Below are 20,376 nucleotides of genomic sequence, written 5' to 3'. Positions count from 1 at the left end.
CCAACCAAATATTTCACAGTCACTTCATTATTGCATTTCAAATCATCCTGGGGTCTATCATTACATGAGGTTGTCGACCAAAAAGAATTTCAAAGGGTGATAAGTTAAGTGGAGACCTGGGAGTGATTCTGATGCTGTACAACACTAGTGGCAAAGCTTCTGGCCACAACAATCCAGTTTCAGCCATTACTTTGCTCAGCTTGTTCTTAATAGTGCTGTTCACTCTCTCTACCTTTGCACTCGCCTGTGGCCGGTACGGAGTATGCAGCTTGCTATTAATTCGCATCAGTTTGCACATGACCTGAAAGACTTCACCTGTAAAATGGGTACCCCTATCACTTTCAATCATTCTAGGGATACCATATCTACACACAAATTCCTGCACAATTTTTCTTTGCAGTGAACGTAGCAGTATTTGTGGCAGCGGGGAACGCTTCTACCCAGTTCGAAAATACATCAATACATACTAACATATTTCAAATTCCTACAAACTGTATGAAGTCGATTTGTATTACCTGAAAAGGTCCGTCTGTCGGAGGGATATGGGATGGCTCTGTTGGTATTGTCTTTCCAATATTCTTCCTCAAGCAAGTAAAACATGTCATTGCTCTCTTACCTGCATGAGAAGAGAATCCTGGCGCACACCAGTAGGCTCTTACCAACTTGCACATACCCTCTTTGCCCAGATGAGTCAGACCGTGTGCCGCTTCAGCTAGACTTGGAAGATATGCTCTGGGGGCTACCGGCTTACCGTGTCCACCTGTCCAAAGTCCTGAGGACTCCTGGCCATATCCCTTTGACTTCCAGACTGCCTTTTCCTGTAGGGAACACAAATTTTGCATTTCAATTAATTGTTGTGTGTTGACCATGTTAAATGTCATCAGCGATATGATGTTCGTCTGTATGGGGGTGCTTGCTGCTGATTTTGCAGCTTCATCTGCCCGGCTGTTACCAAGTGAAATTGGGTCTTGGTTGTAAGTGTGTGCTTTGCACTTGATAACAGCCACTCTGTCTGGTTCCTGTATTGCTGTCAAAAGCCTTTTGATGTGGGACGCATGCACTACAGGTGTGCCAACTGCTGTCATGAAATTTCTGAGGCGCCATAGGGCCCCAAAATCATGCACCACTCCAAAGGCGTACCTAGAATCTGTGTATATATTAGCTGACCTACCCTTTGCCAATTCACACGCTCTGGTTAGGGCGACCAGCTCAGCAACTTGTGCTGAGTGTGGTGGGCCAAGGGGCTCAGCTTCTATGATACCTTTGTCATCTACAACTGCATATCCAGTGCACAAGTCTCCCGATTCTGTCTGTCTGTGGCAACTACCGTCAGTGTAGAAGGTAAAGTCTACTCCTTCCAGTGGGTTGTCACTGATGTCAGGTCTCGCAGTGAAAGTTTGATTCAGGTATTCCATACAATCATGCGTATCAGTATCTGCACTAAATCCTCCTTCACCATCATTCTCATCCTCCACCCTTTGTGCCTGTCCAGGCACACTTGGCAAGTAGGTTGCAGGATTTAGTGAGCTGCATCTCTTAATGGTGATGTTTACCGGAGCCATCAGTGATAATTCCCACTTTGTAAACCGAGCAGATGAGACATGTCTGGTTTGGGCGGAGTTCATTAAGGCTGATACTGCATGAGGTGTATGAATGGTCCGGTCGTGTCCTAACACTACGTCCTTGCTTTTACTTACCAGCAAAGCTATCCCTGCAACACTTCGCAAGCAAGTGGGTAGAGACCGCACTACAGTGTCCAACTGTGCACTGTAGTAAGCTACCGGTCTGCTGGCATCACCATGTCTCTGAGTTAAAACACCTGCCGCGCACCCAGCACTTTCAGTACCGTACAATTCAAAGGGCTTCTCATAATCTGGCATACCTAATGCAGGTGCCTGTTATAGACACTGTTTGAGTCTCTCAAACGCCAGTTCGGACTCATCTGTATGAGAGATCCGTTCCGGTTTGTTCGAAGAGACCATTTCTTGCAAAGGTAAAGCCAGTATAGAGAACCCTGGAATCCAGTTTTGACAGTACCCACACATTCCAAGGAATGTGCGGATCTGTTGCTGAGTTTGTGGCAGAGTCATGTTGCGAATCGCCTGTATTTTATCAGCAGTGAGGTATCTAAGTCCTTGAGTCAAGCAATGTCCCAAATATTTGACCCTGGTCCGGCACAACTGTAACTTATCCTTTGAAACCTTGTGTCCTGTATGGGAAAGATGAAACAGAAGCTGTTTTGTATCTTTCAAGGACGATTCGAGTGAGTCAGAACACAACAATAAGTCATCGACATACTGTATTAGCACTGATCCACTCTCAGGTTGAAAGGATTGTAAACAGTTATGCAAGGCCTGGGAGAAAATACTCGGGCTGTCAATGAAACCTTGGGGAAGACGAGTCCAGGTGTACTGTACTCCCCTGTATGTAAAAGCAAAAAGGTATTGGCTGTCAGGGTGAAGAGGGACAGAAAAGAAAGCTGAACAGAGGTCAATGACAGTGAAGAATTTTTCAGTAGAGGGAATTTGCATGAGGATGACAGCTGGATTGGGCACTACGGGGAATTGGCTCTCAACTATCTTGTTTATCCCCCTTAGATCCTGCACTAGCCTGTAACCCCTCCCCCCACTCTTTTTCACAGGGAAGATGGGACTATTGGTGGTGCTGGACGTCCTGACTAGGATGCCCTGCTGTAGCAGCCGCTCTATGATAGGGTACACTCCTAACTCTACCTCTGGCTTCAGAGGATACTGAGGGATTTTTGGAGCTATCCTACCATCTTTTACTTGTACTGCTACTGGAGCTACATTTGCCATCAATTCAGTGTCCTGTCCATCTTTGGTCCAAAGGGAACCCGGTATTTGCGAGATCATTTCCTCTACCTATGATGGACACGTGTCGATAACAGTAGAATGTGACATTAGCCTTTGAGGGGTGTCTAGTATATCTTGTACTTGTAACATATTCTCGGTCTTTTCCAAACAGCAGGGGTCTGGGATTTTGGCTGATGGGGTTTTGCTGTAAGAGCCTGTATACTTACCGTCATCAGCTTATCCCCCTGTAACTCCCTGTGCATACTGATGTTCCTATCGTGCTCGACAGCGGACTCTCTCAATGCAGCCACCGAGATACCTCTCCAGTTAGGTCTGTACTCTTGTTCTCAGTGCCTCCTTTAACCCGTCCATTAATACTGAAACAGCTACCTCCCTATGGTGTGCATTATCTTTAATATCCTCGATCCCAGTGTATCTAGCTATTTCCTGCAGTGCTCGATGGAAATATTCGGATGCCGTTTCACCTTCCTTTTGTCTTATGGAGAAGATTTTATTCCATTTGACAACAGTAGGGAAATATACTCCTAATTGCAGATTGATTTGCCGCACATTCTCCTGATTGTATTAATCAGTGAGAGGTACCTCTGCGTCTAATTTACAATCTGTTATGAATTTCGTGGTGTCAAAATTTGAGGGTAAACACACCCGTAGCACTTTTCGACAATCTTTATTTGTGGGCTCATGGGCGTTACCTAACTCTTTAATGAACTTCTGGCATCCGACCAAATCTTTTCTGGGATCGGGAAATTCTGACATAATTGACCTTAACTCTGCCCGGGACCAAGGACAATGCATGGCAATGTTCCTGATGGGAGTTACTCCCTGAGCGTCAGTCTTCTCATTGGGGACTGCAATCACCCTGACAGGATTTAATTCAATTACATCATTCTGATTTGATTCTATAATGTGAGGAGCTATTGTTTCTGCATAGTGTATGGTACCGTACTTACCTGTGGACACGACCTCACTTGCTACAACCCTTGGTGGTTGGGCCGTGCCCACCTGAGTATCCTGTATGGTGGCTGCTAGAGAGAGTGCCGATATCGTGCTGGGCTCATCTTCCTCCTCACAGTCCTGGGGGAAATTTAAAATGGGATATAGCTGGCAAGGGTTAGCGTTAGTACATTTATCAATCACTTTCCTATCCTGTACCAATGCACCATTGCTTATAGCCACTTTCTCCCCATCAATATATGGTGGTGGTGGTGCGGTCGCCATTGTTTTCCCGCTAGGTTTGGAACCTGCTGTGCGAGCTAATTCCCTTTGCACATCCCCCTCTTGCTGCCATAGATTTAAACAATCTGTATGTCTAATCCTTTATTTTCTGGATTTTATCAGACATATCCTTATCCTTAAGTTCTGCAGTACCTTTGGTTCAAAGCTGCCCACCCTAGGGAATGATACCCTATCTTTGTCAGTCATACGTACCCACTCATTGCATAAAACTTCCGTGTGTGAACCATATTTTTCACACATGATAAACCTTGCTGACCCTTTTGGTCTTTCTTCTTCAGCCTGAACCCTGCACAAACGTCTCTCACTTAAGCAACTGGCTCCCATATTTGTGTGTCTTTTTAATAAATAAAAAAAATTCCCACAAACACCAAAATACTCAATGCAAGTAGACGGTGGAAGTATCTCCGAGCACCTTCCACTCGCTCTCGCCCACACTGGCCAGTACTACGATACACTGTTGATAGCGGATCGCAATGTACCCAACTTAGGGCTCCTATCAGACCTTGCAGCACCATCATTTCTTTCGGTGGAGGTTCTGTTGGAATATTTTCCTGAGAGAGGCAGCGAAAAATTCCTTTTTGGTATCTTTCTACTGGAATTTTTGTAGGGTGAAAAACAGAGAAATTAGATAACTATCCTTCACCCTTTACAGTGGAAGCCCACCAGGGAGATTTCCCGACGTTATCAAAGAAAAAACCCTTTGTCTATACAATCATGTCTGCGTATGCTTTTCCACAGCGCATATGACACAATGGTATCACGTTGTGCTGTGTAGAACACACGGACATGCGATGCAATCGCACAGCCTATAGATACTAGTTATCTATATGCCCTAGGATTGCTGTAGACCACCTGAAACACCTAGAGATCACCTAGTTGTATGGGACACCTAGACCACTTCAGATCACCTAGACCACCTAGTTCTAATCACGCAAGGTAGCGAACCCTACGCCACCGGGCCTCTACTATCCCAGTGTTACCACTCCAGCACCTAGACCACCTAGTTCCCGGGTTTAGCTCCACTCACTCTGCTTTCACTCCCTCAAATACACCTTGTTTTTCTGTACAGAAAATTTCCACTCGTTCTGATCGGCAGCTTTTCCCCCAGAGGTAATACAGTTTAAACAAAAGTCTTAACTATCCGGTTTCAAAAACGGATTAGTATATGTGCTATTGTAGCATGGCTACTATCCCACCTTTTAATTGAACAACACTATCGTGTAATTTGTACTTGGCATCCGCACTCTTACGCACTTTGCGTAAACACGTGACCGTGCTTGTCTTTTACACTGCGTGCGTGGTCCTGTACTTTGTCCGAGCCACGTGTACAAAACCGTGCATCCGCAATAAAACAAATCACACAGTCTCTATAAATGTGAGCAATACTAACTACTATTGCCCAATAGACACAACTTGTTCTGTGTAACCCTTTATGATTGGGCCAGACCTACGTTTGTGTCTTTACACTTACTTCCTTAAATACTTTTATTTCAAATTTAACTATATAGCAACAAATGTATCTGATTTCACACAGATCTAAACGAATCTTAGCAATCTAAACCTTGTGGCAGAACAATGGGGGTAATTCCGAGTTGTTCGCTCGCTAGCTGATTTTAGCAGCATTGCACACGATAGGCCGCCGCCCTCTGGGAGTGTATCTTAGCATAGCAGAATTGCGAACGAAAGATTTGCAGAATTGCGAATAGAAAATTCTTAGCAGTTTCTGAGTAGCTCGAGACTTACTCCTACACTGCGATCAGCTCAGGCCATTTCGTTCCTGGTTTGACATCACAAACATGCCCTGCATTCGCCCAGCCACTCCCCCGTTTCTCCAGACACTCCCGCGTTTTTCCCTGACACGCCTGCATTTTTTAGCCAACGCTGGGAAAACGCTGAGTTACCACCCAGAAACGCCCCTTTCCTGTCAATCATTTACCGAACACCAGTGCGACTAAAAAGCGCCGTAGACGCTACAGCAAAACAGCTAAGTTTGCGTACCATGCGCAGTAAGCGACTAATCGCAGTATAGCGAAAATCGGCAACGAGCAAACAACTCGGAATGACCCCCAATATGAGAGGGTATGCAAAGTATCGGTGCGCTTTGTGTACGCTTTTGGCGCCCAAAAAAATTTCACAGATTTTTAAATAGCTTTTTTCCTGTTTTACGGGTTCTATTGGCACCTCTGCAGACCAGACAGAGCAGGCGAAATCTAACAGCACACAAATAGGGTTTTCAGAACATCTATCGACCAGGAAAAGGTTACGTAAGATAACTTTCCACCCTTTGCTGATAGATTAAGTCTGCTATGACCTGTTAGGCTGTGAGCATGTGAAAACCGGATCGAGCCCCCAATTGTAAACGTCGGTTTACATACAGGACTAAAAGCAACACTTTAAAAAGACATTTAATAAACTTTAAATGGAGCAGCTGTGGCCGCTGTAATTAATCCTTAGCCTACGTACTTTTTACACCATTAGCGTACAGAGCCCCGTACCGTGTACGTACTTTGCGTACAAACGCCACGCAGGCCGTACAAAGTACACGCAGTGCGTACACACCCAAAGATACACCGCGAGCACTTAGCAGCTGCACGTGTGACTGTAATACACTTATAACCTAAGCAGGGAAAGGAGACACGACACCAGATTGTATTTAAAATGCCGGGTTCCGACACACCAACATATAATTACTGAAAGGGGGTTACAATAACAATACAATACAATACAATAGAATAATGGCTACAGTCAATGGTACATACGTTTTGGTTTCGCCTGCGCTTCCCGGCCGGTCCTCAATCATCAAGGGAGATGACTTTCAGAGTCTGTGTGTGACCGAGCATGCAGCTGGCTCTTTTATACAATAGTCCAAAACCTCACACAATGGATACTCTAATCTCTTTGTCCATTGGACACAGGGATGGTAATTTACAGTACAGGAGAGGTCATAGGTTGGTTTGAATAGATGGGCGATGTTTGTTCCAGGTGCACTTGCAGATGTTCTCCTCTGGGTTCCCGCCGTATACCAAGTGTACAGTAAATACAGTTAATATTTATATTCTGCTCCTGCGCATAACTATTCGCAGGAGCGTGCGATCTTCTGCAAACCAACACCGGAATATTTCCCTTAATATACCCTACAGCTGGATACCAAACACCACCTTATAACCTAGTTCTGTCCCCTCCTATCCTGTAAAGGTGAATCCCTTTGTTCTGATACCATTTAAACTGTTGTAACTTGCTGGTGTGATGCAGGGAGACTATGTGTACATTGTGCACTATTTGGATTAAATATGTAATGTGTTTTTATGGCTTTTCCATGCGAACACAAACTCTACCCTAATTACCCATACCACGCGCTAATACGCAGGACCGCGGGAGCGACCATACGCAAATTTGCGAATATGTGCACGCACGGCAGAATAAGTATGCGCACGAAGGCTATCTGTGTGTAGTTTGTACGTGATGTGTGTACTGCAATATTTTTCGACTTCGACACAAGTAAGCATCCTTTATGTCTACTGACACCATGAAGTCCCCCTCCTCCAGACTGGAAATTACTGCCCTCAGGGATTCCATCTTGAACTTGAACCTTTTCAGGTAGAAATTCAGATTTTTCAGGTTTAAAATCGGTCTGACCGAGCCGTCCGGCATCGGAACTATGAAGAGGCTTGAATAAAAACCTTCTACTTGCTGTGACAAGAGTACCAGGACAATGACCTGATCCTGACAAAATTTTTGATTTGCCGTTGTTACTGCCTCTCTTTCTGGAAGAGAAGCTGGCAAGGTTGATTTGAAAAATCGGCATGGGGGGACGTCTTGAAACTCTAGTTTGTACCCATGGGACACTATTTGTAAGACCCATGGGTCCAGGCCAGATTGAATCCAGATTTGACTGAAAAGTTTCAGACGTGCTCCCACCCGAGCGGACTTTCGCAAGGGAGCCCCAGCGTCATGCTGCAGATTTGGCAGAAGCAGGGGTGGACATCTGCTCCTGCGATCCGGGAGACGCTGCGGATTTCTTTCCCCTTCTTTCCCCTACCTGCAAAAAAGTGGGAACATTTGGCCTTTTTGTATTTGTTGGGCCGAAAGGACTGCATGTTAGAGTGATGTGTCTTTTTCGCCGGTGTAGGAGCATAAGGCAAGAATGTCGACTTACCTGCGGTAGCCGCTGAGACTAACGCATCCAGCCCATCACCAAACAAGGCCTCACCTTTATACGGGAGAGCCTCCATATTTATTTTGTAATCTGCATCAGCATTCCACTGGCGAATCCACAACGCCCTCCGAGCCGATACTGCCATGGTAACTGTTCTTGATCCCAAGAGATCAATATATTTCATGGTTTCTAGCATGTACGCAGCAGCGTCTTTGATATGACCTAACGTTAGGAATATCTCGTCTCAATCTATTGTGTCAATGTCTAATGACAAGTTTTCTGACCACTTTTCAATAGCACTACTCACCCATGCACAGACAATGGTAGGCCTGAGTAGTGTCCCATTGGCCACATCAATAGATCACCTCACTAACTTGCAGTCTGTCGGCTCCTTAAGTGAAGCCATTCCAGGCGCAGGGAGAAACACCTTTTCTCTTTTATGACAGGGCCATGTCTAAAATGCGGGGTGACTCCCACCTTTTGGAAAAAGGTAAGCTGCCTGAATTCCTTTTGGGAATCTGAAATTTCTATTCAGGTTACATCAGACTTCCTCCAAGAGACTGTTCAACTCCTGAGGTGGAGGGAAAATTACATTACTTCTTTACTAAAGTAAACCCTCTCCTTGTGGTAAAAGAGGGGGCTTCGTAACTTCTAACACCTCCTTTATAGCTAAAACATGTTTTGAATGCTTTTTGCTAACTTAGCACCTATTCCCCTGGAATCACTAGTGTCAAGACAGGAATCAGAGTCCGTGTCGGTATCAGTTTGTACTACTTGTGCAAATTTGTATGTGACCCAGAGGGGTCCCTGTGGATGAAAGGCAGAACTATTAAAAATCACATCTTCAACAGATTATTTTCAGTTTTCTGCATGAGATTCAGTCCAACCTCTTACTGATATGATTCACACTATCATGTAACCTGTCACCCAGTCAGGCTCTTGGTGTCATATTACACCTCTGTGTCCCTAACATGTCTCCCACAGAGGAAGAACTCCCTGCCTCAGACATGTCACACACGTGCCCAACCACACCACAGACACTCCGGGGCTTAAAGGGGACAGACCCACAGTAAAATCTGTCAGAGGGACACAGATAGGATTTGCCAGTTCACAACCCAGCGCCAGTAACACAATGTCTGTGAACACAAAATGCACACTGACATGCAGCGCTTTTATAATGTTAATCACACAATTATATAACACCAAATTCACTGTGGCTCCCCCCTGATACTTGTTCAGCAGTGGAGGAAGACCAGCGTTCTTTTCTGCAGCCTGGAAGGAGAGAAAATGGCGCTGAGCAGTGTGCTGGCTGACTGAGGAGGAAGCTCCACTCCCTCAATGGCGTGTTTCTCCTCAGCTTTTATGAGGTAATTTTTTATACTGGCGGGAGTAGGACTGTGCCTCAGTAACTTATGCCCCTTATTTATGTCAGTTTCAATAGGTTTCATGCTGCCCCCCCCAGCGCCCTGCACCCTGCAGTGTATGTGTGGGCAACATGGCGGGCTGCGCTCCCGCCAGCCGCGCGGTACCTTTAGCCGTCACCTTGATTGATGATCTCTCTTCTGACTTCTGGCTCTGCAAGGGGGGTGACGGCGTGCTGTGGGAGTGAGCATCTAGGCAGGGCCGTCTTTTCGTATGGGCTCAATGGGCACTTGCCCAAGGGCCCCAGGAGTATAAAGGCCCTAGGCTGATAGCTGAGGGTCCCCTCTTTCCAGGGGTACCCATCCGAGCCTGTTAATTACTTTTCCCTGTCAGATATCTTGGGTTCTGTCTGACTTAGAATTTTTCTCAGGACATACTTCAAAATCTGTGACTCTCCCCTTTTGGTGGACACTGGCAGCTTGTCTCTACTGTTCCCAGAACCAGAGATATTAGCCTTCAAGTAGCTGGTCCCTGCTCCAGCTCCACACGCCTAATGTTCTGTTTTATATTTTCATTGGTGGATTGCTCTGGCTTCTGAACTCTGATCCCCAAGTCCCCATTATCTCCTGAAAGGTGGGACTATCTAAATTGTTATCCCATTCAAAGCTAAGAAATTTATTTCCAGGGACTTGAGATATCTGCAGTCAAGCAAGCTGACATATCACCAGAAAATGATGAATATTAAGCCCACTCTCCTATCGACCCCTCCCCTATGTATTAAACACCCCCTACCACCCTGGAAGTCATGTACCAGGGCCCCTTCATTCAACCCAATGACTCCTTCTACAGTTTAGTGTTCTGCCTCCCACCCCATCTGTGCAGTAAAGGAGTAATTAGCAGAGGTTATTCCTCCAGGTCCTACATGCTGAGTGGAAGATAGAACACACCCTACCGCCCGAAGGACATCAAAGCTGCCACTGATAGCACCCTCACCCCCACCGCTGGAGGATGGGTAGGGGCCCCAGTGCATTGCTGTGCCCAGGGGCCTACACTGCTGTTAAGACAGCCCTGCATCTAGGCACAGCTAGCGTTCAGTACCCTTCAGGAGCTAATGGTGTCCTGTCAGCCAGAAGCAGAGCCATGAAACTCTTTAGGAAGTTGGTTCCTACTTCTGCCCCCTCAGTCCCACGAAGCAGGGAGCCTGTTGCCAGCAGTCCTCCCTGAAAATAAAAAACCTAACATAAGTCTTTTCAGAGAAACTCAGTAGAGCTCCCCTGGAGTGCATCCAGTCTGCTTGGGCACAATTCTAAAACTGAGGTCTGGAGGACGGACATAGAGGGAGGAACCAGTTCACACCCTTGAAAAGTCTTAAAGTGCCCATGGCTCCTGTGGTACCGTCTGTACCCCATGGTACTGAAGTGGACCCCAGCGTCCTCTAGGACATATGAGAAATGACAGTTAGGAGCTGGTTGGTTGGTACTTTATCACTGTGCAATTTATCACTTTTTAAGGCTTAGTACATCTGGACTAGTGTCATTTCTTTAAGTTCAACTTGCTTAATTGCAGTGGCGGCTGCCTCATTGGTGGGCGCTGCAAGTGTCTCTGCAAGGAGCAGACACAGCTGCTGCTGCTTGTAGCTGTGCCCGGCAGTTCAGTTACTTCCCTCCAGGGAGACTGTTCCTGCTCCTTTTAGGTGACTGCATCCAGGGCGTCGGTGAGGAAGGGACAGTACAGATAAGAGACAGCGCTAGACGCAGCATCATGTGTAATGATGTTGCAACATCATACTACGAGCAGCATGGAACATAATAGGTGATGGGAGTAACTGTGGGGTGGTACATTGGCCGGCTTGATTATGTTTTTCTTTTTCCTGGTGATGTAGAATATTTTACATTATGCCATATACATTTAGTTAAATCTTACAAGAAACTTAGGTCATTTCATCATATACCTTACATACAAATAAGCAGAGCAATCAGTGGAGGGGCCAAACCACAGGAGCTCTGAATGATAACGGAACATTAGAACCGCTTTTAAAAAAAATTGGAGAAAGTTGAACGGGTTCAATCATGTTATCATGTATGCTAAATTTGAAAACCATCCCTCTCCTCCAAAAAAACTCCATAGGCACAAGGCAGCTACTATCATCTAAGGATGATGGCAGCCTTCCGGAATAGACTCCTGAAAGCTAAAATTTTTGGAGCTTTGCTACATATTTCAGTATTTAAAATCATGCAAAAACTGCAATTTCCTCATGATCTAAATAATACCCCTTTCACATCTCCAATGTCGGATCCCACCGGGGAATTTGAAATGGGTCCTTCCCGGGTGGGAGCCAGCATTGGAGCCTCAGCGCTGGCTTCTCGACCCGGCAATATGCCATAGCGGCGTGGGGCAGAGCCGGCAGCAGGGGTGGGGGTGGAGGCGGCACTCATCTCCTTTCCGCCTCTCCCTATGTAGTAAACAGGTCGACCCGGGAACCCATTTACACTGCCACTGACCCAGTATTCAACCCGGTAATAACTCTTCTTATTATAGCACATTTTCACCTAAAGGGGGGGGGGGGGGGGGGGGCGACAGGGAGTACGCTGAAGATTTGCCTAGGGTGCTGAGAAACCTTGCACCGGCCCTGAATGTATCTCACACATTACTTGATTCAAATTAGCAACCTCCAAGCAGGGGAATAACTCCCAGAAGCAATGGAGACGCCTGTCTCCAGGCTTAACGCCCTGAAGGGGCACTTGCATGTACAGCAGCATCTGTGTGGTTCACAGCAGGATTCAAGTGTGACCACTGCTCTTCCTATGGATCTCTGCAGTGCACCCGCTGCTGCAGCTGCTGAAGTGTTATTCAGCTTTGGCCCAGGAGCCCTGCTAACACCTGCGCTGCAGTAATCAACAGTGCACCCACCGCTGCTGCTGGTTTATGTAATAGAACCCATCAGTGAATGCTAATTCTGCATGATGCAGATGGCTGAATCACAGTGTAGCTGGAGCCCTTCCTATTCACTGCAGGCTCCAGTCCAAACTCAAATATACATATATACAGAGAACCCTGCACTCTCCTTGGCAGCTTCATTCACCTTAATGCTTTAGTATACAGCTCACCGCTCCCCAACCTAGGTGTGGGGAGTACGTGAGTGCACCCCTCTCCTGGGAATGGCGAGTGCAGTGGATCCTCGTGTGTATAATAGGGTTAATTTTTATTTGGGTCATTTGTGATCATATCTCTCTCTCATGCAACCCTAAGCTCATTTACTTTTTCAGCTGCTGTTTAGGTGTGTTGGTGACTGTCTCACTTTGAAAGCCAGTTGGCAGGTGAGCTTTAAACCAGGTAAGCATACTTGTGTAGTTGTGTTGGTGACTGTCTCACCTTTTAAAAGCCGTAAGTATGGCAGGTAAGCTTTAAACCAGGTAAGCACATTTTTCCCTATGAGACAGCAGTAGCCAGGTCCCTAAAAAATCTATGTGAAAGTTTATGTGATAGAGTAGGACTTGTGGTGAAACGGGGTCCCGTGGAGTGGGCCGCAAGCTTACATGCATGGTACAGATCATAAACCAAAACCCCATTGTTTATTCAGATGTATACTAAAGCATTAAGGTAAATGAAGCTGCCAAGGAGAGTGCAGGGTTCTCTGTATATGTATATTTGAGTTTGGTGGTCACAGCCCACCACACCCCAACCTAGGGGTGGGGAGTACGTGAGTGCATCCCTCTCCTGGGAATTGTGAGTGCAGTGGATCCTCATGTGTGTATAATAGGGTTCATTTTTAATTGGCCCATTTGTGATCATATCTCTCTCTCATGCACCCATACACACTTGCCAATGTTGGCAGCAACAAGTGATGGCGGGGGGAGCAGGGCCCTCGCTGTTCATGTTACACACTAAACGGTATCGGGTACATCGTCAATGATATCATCTAGCATGTACACAGCTTTAAATTTGGGTAGGGTGTGTTCAAACTGAAATCTAAATTGCAGTGTAAAAATAAAGCTGTATAACATCTGTGGGTTACATGCAAAAGCAGCCAGTATTTACCCTACACAGAAACAATCTAACCCACTGAAATCTAAATCTCTCTGCACATTTTACATCTGCCCTACTTGCAGCGCAACATGGTTTTGTCCAGTTCTTTGATACTTTGCTTCACTACAAACATTCTCAAAAGATGAAATAAACCTACAGTTAGTTTCTGTCTTATCTAGTTCAGCGTTTCACAAACTGGGTCCAAAGGACCCATGACCGTTAATGCTTTCCAGACCACCTAGCTGGTGCACAAGTGTATTAAGAGAAAGACTGGGGCTTTCAAAAACCATGCGGGCACTCCCCTGTAAATCATTATGATGGGCGGTCGAGCAGAACGCCGGGAGGAGGAACTGCTCTGCCAGACACTATTTCAGTGAGCTTGGCAGCCAAGCCGACAGTCGGGAGGCTGAGCTGCTCATCCAGCCCTAGTCTCTCTGTGTGGCCGCACTTGCCCATCATACCATCGGCCCATCTGGCATGTGCCAGATGGCCAGTCCAGCCCTGGATATATTCCAGAGTCGGGCTGGCCCACAGGGGAACAGGGGAAACCACCGGTAGGCCCCACTACCTGTGGGCCCTCCTCCTCCTCTAGGGATCAGGTTCCAGCCTGTATCCTAGTGCACATGAATTATGCATTATACATATGTTACATTATACTTCATAAGAACATGGTTTATTATGTATTTACCAAGGGGCACAGAACATGTACTCTGTAATGGTTATCCAAACCTCTGTGTTGGCTGGCCACACCCTTAAGCATGGGCCCCTACAACAGTATCCCCCGGTGGGCCCTTCATACCCCAGTCCGACACTGGTATATTCATTACTAATTGTCACATTTTAAAAGATGCTGTGCATTCATTCCTCAATAACACATTCTAAAGATCCGCAGGCGGTCTGGAAAACACAAACTGTTAGTGGTTCTAATGACAGAGTTTAGGAAACACTGATTCTTGTTACTTGTAATGTCATGAATTGCATAATAATGAATATTGTGTTTTATTATAGAAAATATAATACATATATGTAATTTCTATAAATCTGAACTCATTGCAGTTAACGACAAAAGTTATGCAGAAGTGTCAATGCCACCATGGCAGAAGGGGACGATGAAGACAATACACTGCGCACTTTAGTATTTCGTCTTCATGACAGCACCCCCAGAGTCGTACGGGAGGTGTTATTGGAACGTGGTTGGGAGGAATTTGATGAACAGCAACAAAATGAAACAAAGTGGAACTTGCAGTGGAGAAATTCATCATTCCGAACTTCTGACCATGATAATGTAAAACCATGGCAACGCCTCAATCATCATCCGAGGACGGCACAGATGACGAAGAAGGACTGTTTAGCAAGACATTTAAAACGCATGAAAGGAATATATGGACCATCTTACTATGAGTTTAGCCCAGTGGTCTTTATTTTACCAAACAACTACTCACATTTTTTAGCTGAATATACCAAAGAAAAATGTAATAAAAAATCCAGTTATTGGATCTGTAAACCAACTGACATGTCCAGAGGTAGAGGGATATTTATTTTCCAAGACATCAAAGACTTGGCCTATGACTCTACTGTGATTGTGCAGAAATATATCACAAATCCTTTACTAATCTCTGGTTATAAATTTGACCTACGCATTTATGTATGTGTTACCTGTTTCTGTCCATTGACTATATATGTCTACCAGGAAGGACTGGTCAGGTTTGCAACAGAAAAATTCAATCTCAGTTCACTTGACAATATATTTGCTCACCTAACCAACACCAGCATTAACAAATACAGCACATCATACACAGCAGACAAGGAGAGGGTTGGGAGCGGATGCAAATGGACGTTTGGTCAGTTTCGGTCTTATCTCCGCAGTTTAGAGGTGGATGATGTGTTACTGTGGCAGAGAATATATAATATAGTTACCATGACTCTCCTATCCATTGCCCCATCAATACCCCAATATCCAAACTGCTTTGAACTCTTTGGTTTTGATATCCTCATTGATGATACTCTGAAGCCATGGCTTCTAGAGGTGAACTACAGCCCCGCAATGTCTTTAGACTGCCCCAATGATTTTACAGTGAAGAAAAGTCTTATCAATGACATCATTGATCTTCTCAACTACAAATCATCTGATTTTCAAAGCGATAGCATCAATACGGCACCAGGTCCCCTACATGGTTCTGGGCAGCAGACTTATTGCAAATGTGATAACATATCGCAATCTTCTAGAGAACTCAAACACTACAACTCATTGAAAACCAGTCAGCTGAAAGAAAACTATGAACAGCTTGCCACATCCCGAAGTGCACCTTATAAAACTTCTAGACTGGATAATGACAATGAAACACAAGTAGCTCCGAAGGAAGAAAGTGGGATGTTTTGCAATTGTAACTCAGTGAAAAAATCGTTATTGGATCACCATGATGATATAGCGAATAAAGGAATGATATCATATGGGAAAACATCAATGTCTCCTCGAAAGACTGTGACTTCCAGATTACGAGAGAGACTGAATATGCCCCAGAGATTAGTGGTCTCAAAACTTCCATCAGTTCTGAGCACTACAAAAGCAAAGACAAGGGTTAATTGTATAGTGAATACTGCCCGGTGGAGATCATCTGACTATACGCTATTTCCTTTATATTACATTTCAGACATAGATCAAATGCCTCCTGCTCGTGTAGGTGATTTTCTTCTTGTTTTTCCCTTTAACCAAGCGTCCCTTCTTGCTTCCAAAAACGGAACAGATGTGAAAATCATAATCCAAGAAATTAGTAAAATAATGCAAAAAATCTCAATGCCAATAAAAGCGGCCTGATTTTGGCTTGTAACAATTCATTCAAAGTAGTGTTGTTATCAGATATACTCTCTACAAAGAGTTAAAGTAATGCTTCAATAAAAGCTTGTGCCTATATATGTAATTCCACAGTCAATTGAGTTTTACTTTCATTAACCATAGGAATTTGCTGACATATATGACTCCGTGAAAGAATGATCGGAGTGTAACCCCCTGCAGATACACGTCATCACCATTACTGAAGTCAATTATTATCCTGTGTCAGTGATCACAGAAGCTTCCAATATTGTGTGAGTGATGGGGGCATGGGGACTACAATGTTTTAGAAACAAAACATACACACACACACACACACACACACACTTTCCTTCTGGCAATTACATTTTGTTGAGTACAGTTACATGTTTGTATTAGTGATGTGCACCGGAAATTTTTCGGGTTTTGTGTTTTGGTTTTGGATTCGGTTCTGCGACCGTGTTTTGGATTCGGACGCGTTTTGGCCAAACCTCCCTGAAATTTTTTTGTCGGATTCGGATGTGTCTTGGATTCGTTTTTTGTTTTTTTACAAAAAACCCTCAAAAACAGCTTAAATCATAGAATTTGGGGGTCATTTTGATCCCATAGTATTATTAACCTCAATAACCATAATTTCCACTCATTTCTGAACACCTCACAATATTATTTTTAGTCCTAAAATTTGCACAGAGGTCGCTGGATGACTAAGCTAAGCGACCCAAGTGGCCGACACAAACACCTGGCCCATCTAGGAGTGGCACTGCAGTGTCAGACAGGATGGCCGATTTAAAAAATAGTCCCCAAACAGCACATGATGCAAAGAAAAAAAGAGGTTCACCAAGGTCGCTGGATGGCTAAGCTAAGCGACCCAAGTGGCCGACACAAACACCTGGCCCATCTAGGAGTGGCACTGCAGTTTTCTTGCGAGAGGATGAGTGCTTCCATCCTCATGTGAATCTGAACCACTAGCCATGAACATAGGCCAGGGCCTCAGCCGTTCCTTGCCACTCCGTGTCGTAAATGGCATATTGACAAGTTTACGCTTCTCATCAGATGCTTTTGATTTTTGGGTCATTTTACTGAACTTTTGTAGTATACTTGACGACACAGAGGTAGAGCAATGGACTACTGTGCCGTACTGCTATATATATACATATATATATATATATATACTGGTGGTCAGCAAAATTCTGCACTGTCCTCCTACTATATAATACTGCGCACAACTAAAATGCACCACAGGTATGGATGGATAGTATACTTGACGACACAGAGGTAGGTAGAGCAGTAGCCTACTGTACCGTACTGCTATATATTATATACTGGTGCTCAGCAAAATTCTGCACTGTCCTCCTACTATATAATACTGCGCACAACTAAAATGCACCACAGGTAAGGATGGATAGTATACTTGACGACACAGAGGTAGGTAGAGCAGTGGCCTACTGTACCATACTGCTATATATTATATACTGGTGGTCAGCAAAGTTCTGCACTGTCCTCCTACTATATATACTGCGCACATCTAAAATGCACCACAGGTATGGATGGATAGTATACTTGATGACACAGATATTTTCAGCACACTGAGCACAGATATTTGCAAGCACACTGAGCACAGATATTTGCAGCACACTGAGCACAGATATTTGCAGCACACTGAACACAGAAACTGAGAGAACGCTGCACGTCCTCTCCCTATCATCTCCAATGCACGAGTGAAAATGGCGACGCGCGGCTCCTTATATAGAATACGAATCTCGCGAGAATCCGACAACGGGATGATGACGTTCGGGCGCGCTCGGGTTAACCGAGCAAGGCGGGAGGATCCGAGTCTGCCTCGGAACCGTGTAAAATGGGTGAAGTTCGGGGGGGTTCGGATTCCGAGAAACCGAACCCGCTCATCACTAGTTTGGATCATGGAATATATCATTTCGTAGTTGCCTACTTTCTCATACATCCTAGAGGATGCTGGGGACTCCAAAAGGACCATGGGGTATAGACGGGATCCGCAGGAGACATGGGCACTTTAAGACTTTGAATGGGTGTGAACTGGCTCCTCCCTCTATGCCCCTCCTCCAGACGCCAGTTAGATTCTGTGCCCAGAGAGACTGGGCACACACTGAGGAGCTCTACTGAGTTTCTCGGAAAAGACTTTATGTTAGGTTTATTATTTTCAGGGAGCACTGCTGGCAACAGGCTCCCTGCATCGTGGGACTGAGGGGAGAGAAGCAGACCTACTTCTGTGAGTTTCAAGGCTCTGCTTCTTAGGCTACTGGACACCATTAGCTCCAGCGGGTCTGATCACTTGGTACGCCTAGCTGCTCGTTCCCGGAGCCGCGCCGTCACCCCCCTCACAGAGTCAGAAGAAAGAAGCCGGGTGAGTAAAAGAAGAACAGAAGACTTCAGTGACGGCAGAAGACTTCAGAGTCTCTGAGGTACCGCGCAGCGGTAGCACTGCGCGCCATTGCTCCCACACACAAGCGGCACTACAAGGGTGCAGGGCGCAGGGGGGGGCGTCCTGGGCAGCAATATACCTCATATATATAGCCTGGCAAAGAGTTTTACAGTGCATAGGCACTGTATACTAACCCCCACCAGTATAAAAATGTGAAAAACTAGCGGGACTGAAGCGCGCCGATAAGGGGGCGAGGCTTAGCCCTCACAACTCTATCCAGCACCATTTTCTCCTCATAGAGATGCTGGCCCTGCCAAAACACTGTTGTACAGCTCCCAGTGTAAAACGGGCACAGTTGTTTAGTGCAATATAGGTACAAGAATAAAGCACTATATATAATGAGCGTGTAGTAAATGAGTTGGTAAACGTTTTCTGTGTTTTCCCTATCTGATACTGGGATCTACCCATTATAGTCACTGTAATGTCGGTGGGTGTTTAGTACACGTGTGTCAGCATGTGTGAGTGCTCTGCCACAAATGGCTATGGGAATCCCTCTGTCGGCACCGCCGACTCCTGGTGGTACTTGATTCATGAGATTAAGTGTCAGCATGTCAGTAGTTATAAGCTTTTCCAAAGAAAAAACTATATGGGAGACACAGACGTATGTGGGTGACCCTGTCAGCACCAACTAATATGACTGGGTATAAATTAACATGATAATGTGATGCAATTCAAAAAAGCTATACCTGTGTGTGTATATATATATATATATATACCTGTGTATATGTGTATATATATATATATATATGTATATATACCATATGGTCAGATGGCACTCCGGCGGGACTTCACTTAAGAAATAAAGCAGAGACCAGGCTCTTTTTGCTGCGGTAACGTTTCAGTTGTATTCCAACTTTCGTCAGACCCAAATACATACATTTAAAATACAAACTTTTATAGCTTACCCTCCACCACATGTCGTGTCTTCTCCGGCCCGGATGCGCTGGCAGGGAAAGATGACGTCATCCCGCACACACCGTGCGGCGCGCTCCCGCCCATGTCAGCGTCCCAGTAACCTAGGAGACGCATCAATACAAAAGCATACAGTATAACACATTGTGCTATATAAAGTGCATGTGCAAATACCGGACATTGTTGGCAAGTGTGGCTCGTTATAGCTGATCATCTTACTATAGACCTATATTACAAAAACATGACTGCATACTTAAACAATTATATGGATTAATTTTTACCAGGCTAAATAAAGCAATTTAATAATAATTGCTCATTTAAGCCTCCTGGGGCCAATGTGTTGAGGCGGTGAATCCACCTAGCCTCCCGTTGTAGTAACAACTTATCCCGATTCCCCCCTCGAATATTCTCCGGCTGTTGGTCTATTATTTTGTATTTTAAACAAGAAAGATTATGTTTCATCTTAGCAAAGTGTCTTGCCACAGGTTGTGTTTGACTTTCACCCGCTAGGGCTGCTCTAATGGCTGACCTATGTAAAGCCATACGCTCACGGAGTTGTCTCACAGTTTTCCCCACGTAATAC

General features: G+C 45.1%; 1 protein-coding gene across 1 annotated transcript in view; it reads left to right on the top strand.

Moving 5' to 3' along the window:
• Nucleotides 1-16,517, top strand: part of TTLL2 (tubulin tyrosine ligase like 2) — a 66,028-nt gene extending 49,511 nt beyond the window's left edge. Inside the window, exon 2 of the mRNA XM_063919769.1 lies at nt 14,671-16,517. Coding sequence (XP_063775839.1) covers nt 14,708-16,429 — 1,722 coding nt within the window. The 5' untranslated portion in view covers nt 14,671-14,707 and the 3' untranslated portion in view covers nt 16,430-16,517. The remainder of the gene's footprint in view (nt 1-14,670) is intronic.
• Nucleotides 16,518-20,376: the final 3,859 nt, after the last annotated feature.

The sequence above is a fragment of the Pseudophryne corroboree genome, chromosome 4 (genome assembly GCF_028390025.1).
Source record: "Pseudophryne corroboree isolate aPseCor3 chromosome 4, aPseCor3.hap2, whole genome shotgun sequence".
Classification (NCBI taxonomy): Eukaryota; Metazoa; Chordata; class Amphibia; order Anura; family Myobatrachidae; genus Pseudophryne; species Pseudophryne corroboree.
Note: the sequence above shows the minus strand (reverse complement) of the source record. Positions and strands in the feature narration are given on the sequence as shown.